Source organism: Astyanax mexicanus, chromosome 22 (genome assembly GCF_023375975.1).
Source record: "Astyanax mexicanus isolate ESR-SI-001 chromosome 22, AstMex3_surface, whole genome shotgun sequence".
NCBI lineage: Eukaryota > Metazoa > Chordata > Actinopteri > Characiformes > Acestrorhamphidae > Astyanax > Astyanax mexicanus.
In genome coordinates, this window is record NC_064429.1 from 11,149,181 (window position 1) to 11,156,904 (window position 7,724).

Sequence of the window (7,724 nt, forward strand, 5' to 3'; positions counted from 1 at the left end):
CTAAGAGGACGACTCATGGAGATCATCACTGCTCTCTGAATGTTTGCAGTCGTGGCTGTTGGGTCACTCTGGAGCTCATCTCCGAGGCTTCATACATCACATCTACAGCATGAATCAGAATAGAAGCTCACGCAACATGACCTTATATAGTCAGTCAGGTTTAGAGATAAGCCCCGCCTTGCTTATGTCACATGACTGGCCAGGCATAAAACTTAAATTATTTACAGTTAGTCTCACAATGTTATACAACCCACAGAGTTTCATTCCTGTGGTGGATTTGTTCTGGGTGCAGCTGTTATTATTAAAGATAAGGATTGAGAATTTTATAATAAGTAGGAATGTTTGATATTGTTTGAGTGAAACTACTGTAGTGCAGCAATAATAATAAAAACAGAGACTGTTTAATGATTTAAGATGCAACTACAGTTTGCATTAATTGACGTTTACAAGAGAGAGAAACATATAGAGAGAGAGAGAGACAGAGAGCGAGATACAGAGAGTGAGATACAGACAGAGTGAGAGAGTGACAGAGAGACAGACAGAGAGAGTGAGGGCGAGTTAAAAGTTGTTTTCCTGTTATTTTGATTACTGAGAATCTCAAGCACTCAACTCAGCACAATCTCATCTCTCTCTCTCTCTTTTAGTCTCTCTGACTCTCTTTCTGTTACTACCCTTCATTAACTCTCTGCTGTAGTGTGTGTGTGTGTGTGTGTGTGAAAGGAGGGGGTATCACATACAATAACATTTTGCTTTTCCAAGAATTACAAGACGCACTTCCTGACTCGACCCAAAAGCTTTTGTGCTCTGCAACTTCCTCTATAGCCAGGACTCTCTCTCTACCTCTCTTTCTCTCTCTCTCTCTCTCTCTCTCTCTCTCTCTCTTGCTCTCTCTCTCTCTCTCTCTCTCTCGCATGTGTGTGTGTGTGTGTGTGTGTGTGTGTGTAAGGCAGTGGTCTGATGTTAATTTAAAGTCTGTATTGCAGTCTGAAGTGATTTCTGTTTGATGTTTGATGATATATTGTAACACACTGTAACTTACAGTCTATTATGTTGTTACACTGTTGCAGTTACTGTTACCCTGTAACTGAACTTTCAGTCTTACACTGCATTGCTGCACTGTATCTGCTGTACTGCTACTTTTTTGTTAACTGTAACACTGTTACATTACCTTTTAAATTGTTACATTGTTAATTTTCCACAGTGTCTGTTACATTGGTGCACATATACTGTTACCTGATAACTGTTAATTTGCTACATAGCTGAATTGTACCTGTTGCATGCTGTTAATGCTGCTGTTAATGCTGCTGTTAATGCTGCATTGCTGCTTTTACAGTGTTCTGTAACTCTGCTCTTGTTACAATGCTGTGCTGATAATGTTACCTGGTAACTGTTGAATGGATTAATTACTGCAATTTACCAGTTACACTGTTACATTGCTGCACTGCACCTGTAACACTGTGTCTGTTGTGTCGTTGCATTGCTGCACAGATGTTACCTGGTATCAAATGTTACACTTATCTTGTTACATTGTTACATTGCTTCACTGTGCATTGTTAAATTGCATTGTTACAATTGCTTTAGTCTGTCTGTTACAATGTTATATTGCTTTACTGTGCACTGCACAAGTTACACTATAAATAACAGTGCTGCACTGCCATTGTTTTGCTGCACAGATGCTATTACCTGCTATACTGACAAATAGCTAATTTGTGCCTGTTATCTTTGTTACGTTTGTAACAAACCTTTGTAACAGTGCTTTACATCTCCTGTTACATCACTGAACAGATGTTATTAAATGGTAACAGTGTGTTTTTCACATTGTTACATTGTTTAACTGTTCCTGTGTTAAACTGTAACAGTGTTGCTGTGCTGTTGCTACATTGCTGCATAGATGTGATGACCTGGTTAAATTGTTACATTGTTACACTGTTTTAATGTTGTGGTGATGTTACAGTGTTGCAGCGTGTGTGTGGAGTGTTAACGTATCCGGTGTGTGTGTGTGTGTGTGTGTGTGTTTAGGGCTGATGGCGTGGAGCCACAGTTAGTCTTCTTTCCTGTGGGTGATTCTGTAGCAGCAGTACGGAGGGGGAGCGCGGAGTCTGGCAGCCAGAGTAAGACACACACTCACACACTCTTACACACATGCTCTTACATACACACACACACTAATTTACATTTACATACTCGACCCCGCCCCTGTAACGGGATCCATGTGATCACTCGTGATTTTCTCCTGCAGGTTCTCCGAGCTTCATGCTGGAACAGGCGTATCATAAAACAGACCACTTCCTGTCCTCCTACCCCTGGTTCCACGGCCCCATCTCCCGAAACCGGGCCGCCTGCCTGGTCCAGCACGCCGGGGTCGGGGGTCACGGCAACTTCCTGGTCAGACAGAGTGAGACACGGCGAGGAGACTACGTCCTGACCTTCAACTACCAGGGCAGAGCCAAGGTACTCTTCATCACCATCATCATCACCATCAGTACAGTCATATCCATCAACCCACAATTATCATCATTAAACCATCAGTACCATTATCAATTAACCATCAACCATCATCATTATCTTCTGTGCAATCATCTCTACCATCATCATCTTCCATTACCCACAATTATCATCATTAAACCATCAGTACCATTATCATCATCATCATCATCAGTATAATCGTCTCCACTATTACCATCAATAATAACTCATCAGTACCATTATCATCATTAAACCGTCAGTACCATTATCAACCCATCAGTACCATTATCATAATTAAACCATCAGTACCATTATCATAATTAAACCATCAGTACCATTATCATCATTAAACTATCATTACCATTATCAACCCATCAGTACCATTATCATCATTAAACTATCAGGACCATTATCAACCCATCAGTACCATTATCATAATTAAACCATCAGTACCATTATCATCATTAAACTATCATTACCATTATCAACCCATCAGTACCATTATCATAATTAAACCATCAGTACCATTATCATCATTAAACTATCATTACCATTATCAACCCATCAGTACCATTATCAGCATTAAACCATCAGTACCATTATCATCACCATCATTATACATCACAGCAATTTTAACTATCATTATTAAGAGTAATGATACCATCTCATTGTAATCACCATCATCAAAATCATCATCAAGAACATTATTACCACACCATTTCCTTAATTAACATTATTACCATCACTATTACCACTTTCTCCACATCATCATCATCATTATCACTGTCCTCATTTTCACCTCAGGTGATTAAAATATAATATAATGTTGTGGGTTTTACAGTTTTAAAGCTGTCTGTCTGTCTGTCTGTCTCTCTCTCAGCACCTGCGTCTGTCTCTGACGGAGTGGGGTCAGTGTCGGGTTCAGCACCTCCGTTTCCCCTCTGTAGTCGACATGCTCGCCCACTTCCGCATCTCCCCAATCCCACTGGAGTGTGGGGCAGCGTGTGACGTCCTATTGGCCAGTTACATCCTGGCCACACCCACTCACTCAGGTGAGGCTCATTTCTGAATCATGATTTGCAATATGTGTCCCATGACTTTTGCACCCACTATACTCCAAAAATGCGATTTTTTTATTTTTACATTTTTTAATTTGGGCAAATAGTTGCAGTTGCTGTTTATTCTGTGCATTTCTAACACTGTACTGGATCTAAAAGCTTGTAAACAGTCACATGTTTACTGTCTAAAACTACACAGTAGATATGCAAGATATTATTTTATTAATTTATAATTCATTTAACTTTGAAACTAATTTTAAATGCATTTAAATTTGAATTAAGTGAAAAAAGTAGCAAGTCTAAACTGGAAAACTGTTGGGACACCACTTCTTCTAAAGTAACATCAGAATCAGATTTTGCAAGAGCGTTTGGACAGGTGCATGCTGTTACACATGTACACACACACACACACTGTCAAACGCACCACACACATACACAGATAAAGCTCAGCAGGATCTGTTTCCCTCTCATCTTTGTGGTTAAGATGAGTTTTAGAGCTTCTAAGCAACCGAGAGAAGGAAACACACACACACATACACACATACATGCACACACATACACATACACACACACACATACACACACACACATGCTCGCATGCAGTATACACTTGCAGTTTTTCAACACACATAAACACATTTATATATTTATATATATATATTCCCCTGAATCACTCTGAGCTCCAGTAACAGCTTCACAGATTGGTGGATGACCAGCCGGCTCACCCAATCAGAACTCATTTAACTGACCCTGGAGCAGTTTTTAAGTGTTTTTAAGTGTTTTACTGAATCAGAAGCCCGTTTTTTCTTATAGGCAGACACCGCCCCCTGTGGGACGAGTGCAGTACTGCAGTTCATAAGGGTTGGTGAATTTACAAAATAGAATTTTTTATTTCAGTATTTCTGCTTTTTTCTAAATTTCAAGGTCGTTAAGGATCTTATAGAAAAAAAATGGTCTGCATGCTAAGCTAATAATTTAGCCTGAAATGACACTAGAAATATTTAAGTGTTTACAAGTAAAAACATTTACCTTTCTCTTTTCTAGATCAGCTTTCAAATGTTTACTAGTAATAAAAGCAGATCTACAGATCAATACATTGATTTACATAGAATTAGTATCTCAATTCATTACTGTGTAGGTAGAATAGAGTATAGATACTAGTGTTTAATAAAATACTTATGTAGAAGTTGAAGAATCAACTCAAGCTTTTTACTCTTTAAATAAAAAAGTTTTAAAAGGTTCTGGTTTCAAAACTACTTAAAGTATAAAAGTAAAAGTAATGTAAATTAGAAAAATAAAGCCCTTAAGAACAAAAGCTTAGGCCACACCCACAGAGTCCTATACTGTTCTTATCTTTGATGAATAGCACACCTCCGTTCTCCCACAGTGTTCTGAGATCAAAAACATTTTAACAGTTTATCTAAACACCCTTCAGACTGGGTGACACGGAGCATAATTTACCCTGATAAATCACTTTTTACACAGTTATCCAGCTCAAAGTAGCTCCACACCTCCTTACTAGAATCCAGAGAGCCCTGATATTTAAAAAGAGGCATTAATAACTTAAAAAGTGCAGAAAACGCTTATTAAAAAACACTGTTTACATCCCATAATGCTACTAGCTTCAGCTCCGAGCGCCGCCATCACTGTACTGATAATAACATAGACGTATATATACATAGACTCCACATAGCGTAGCAGCCGGCACCAGGAGGCAGATTATGCAGAGTCTATGTATATATATGCAATTTCTGTATCACGAAACTGCTATTCTTCAAAGGTAAGTACTTTTTTCATGCTTTCCTACAACAAAAGTTCTCCTAAGTTTTCATTATGGTGCAGCTTTAGTGTTGTAATAATCTGTACTGATTTCAGTGTTGTGTTTTCTTTGTTTCAGGTCATTGTTCTGCTCTGGGAACTCCAGTTCTGGTGCCTTTCTCTCGCTGCAGTTCAGAACCGAGTCTGGCTCACTGTGGCCTCGACCCGTTTGCTCACTCGCCTCCATCGAGCGCTCCACCCACCGGGGCCTCCAACACTCCCATGCACCGCCCACCGCTCTCCGATCGTCCGGCTCCTCCCCCCGATCGCCTGGGCCCCGCCCCCCTGCGCCGCAGCGAGTCTGTGGGCCGCCGGACTCTCCTCCGCCACCCCAACCCACTGCCCCCTCTCCTCCACAGCCGCGACTCGGATTACGAACTGGAGCCGCCCGACAGGGGGCGCAAGAGAGCCATCGACAACCAGTACATGTTCTTCTGATGGAGAGAACGAAGCAAGACGTCAAGAACGCAAGAAAACAGCAGCAGCAGCAGCAGCACAGAACGACCGACCGACGACCGCTTCTGGAACAGAGCACTCTCCAGCCAGACAGAAGTGGCTTCTTTCTCCAGTAGGGGGCGCAATAGAAGAAGCCAGCAGATTCACCAGCGTTCTCTGGTGCGGGAGAGAGGGAGGGTCTTCCTTTAGTCACTTAACTGTGGGGGGAGGTGGTCCAGAAAGCCCTCCTCGTGCAGAACTGCCGTGACGCAGGGTCCGTTAAACCAAACTCCTGTTCCGTAAATCAAAAATCCGTAAATCGTAACTGATAACGGGTCAGAACTGATAACCGATAACGCGTCGCAGAACGCGGAGGGTCTCCTGCAGGGTCACGAGGATGGCGGCAGATTGTGTCTCTGTGCAGAGCTCACGTAACAGACGCACTCTTCACTAATCCCTTTTGCATTAGTGAGAGGTCTGACAATCACGTCCACCTTGAATGTATTTTTTAAGAGTTTTTGCCACTATTAAGTAGGGAGAAGTCAAACGGACAGGAGACAGCATCCGCCAGAGTACAGCTTCTCCACTCCGGTCAACAAGAACCGAAGAGTTCAGAAGAGTTCAGACGTTGGGTTGGTGTGACTTGCCTTTGTGGAAAAAAAAAGAGTGTGCTCAGTTCCATCTGTGGAGAGTTACAGCCCTGAAGAGCTTAGTTTCAACAAAATAGCCCAAAATGTCTCAATTGGTGCCTCAAGTGGCACCACAAAGATACTTTAAGGACTTTAAAGAGTTCTGGTTGGTAGGTACAGTATGTTGTCAAAAGTATTTACTGGTAGTATGAGATGTTGGCCAATATGATGTCAGCCCAACATTTTGCATCTATAACAGCTTCAACTTTTCCTGAGAGGCTTTCCTCAAGGTTTAGGAGTGTGTTTATGGTCATTCTTGACCGTTCTTCTTAAAGAAGAGCATTTGTAGGTCAAAAACTGATGCTTGACAATAAGATCTGGCTCACAGTCTCCACTCCAAACTCACCAGATCATCCATCTCCATCTTTATGGAGCTTACTTTATGCTCTGGTGCACAGTAGTCATGTTGGAACAGGAAGGGAATGTTCCCAAACTTACCGCAAAGTTAGGAGTGTGAAACTGAAGGTCATGATCTGGTTGGTCAGGTTTGTTTGATTAGAACTGAAACTGAAGTCTGGGCTGCAGTAAATCTTCAGGACTGAAATTGAGCTCCTCCTATAGAGCAGTGCTCTTTAAAGCAGCTCTTGGGATGCTGCAGAAGGTCCAGATATGTGTTAGCGTTAGCACTTGTCGCTGTATAAGTGGCGTTACCCAGAATTGCTTAAGCCCAAAGATCATCCCACACTTCAGAAACTCCACAGTCAGTTCCGTTCCAAACCCCCAACACTCCTGATTACAGTGATGAAGAGCCTGACAGCACTTTTCAACTGATCCAAGTGTTGGACCTGGAGTAGAGCACGAACATCAACACGAGGACTGGGGACTCGGGCAGGCGTGTGATGTATTACTTAATTATTAAATAAATCAGATTACTGAGTGTTGGACTAGGAAAAGCCATCAGGTCTCGTTTATAAAGGTTTATATTACTATAATAATTAGGCCTGTCACAATAATTACATTGTGTTTGCACTTACAGAATGAGGCAAGTTCCTTATGCCAGTCCAACGCGGTCCAGCTGGGACAGACCAAGGCCGCACGTTTTACTGTCTTTAAAAGGGTGTAGTTCCGTTGTTATGATATTATGTTATTATTATATTAATGACATTATTATAATATAATATAATATTGTTTATCGCAATAATTCGGACAGCATATAATTTCAAAAAAGTGAAGTGAGTAGAAGTTGGAGTGTCTTTAAGCTCCACACTTAAGTAGAAGTACTAAAGATTCAAAAATGTTTGTACTTAACTACTGCAAG

At 41.3% G+C, this 7,724-nt stretch overlaps 1 protein-coding gene across 1 annotated transcript in view; it reads left to right on the forward strand.

Annotated features, from left to right (window-relative positions):
- sh2b3 (SH2B adaptor protein 3) overlaps positions 1-7,107 on the forward strand; it is a 42,393-nt gene extending 35,286 nt beyond the window's left edge. The window contains exons 5-8 of the mRNA XM_022675710.2: positions 2,020-2,111; positions 2,240-2,451; positions 3,347-3,518; positions 5,422-7,107. Coding sequence (XP_022531431.1) covers positions 2,020-2,111; positions 2,240-2,451; positions 3,347-3,518; positions 5,422-5,780 — 835 coding nt within the window. The 3' untranslated portion in view covers positions 5,781-7,107. The remainder of the gene's footprint in view (positions 1-2,019; positions 2,112-2,239; positions 2,452-3,346; positions 3,519-5,421) is intronic.
- Positions 7,108-7,724: the final 617 nt, after the last annotated feature.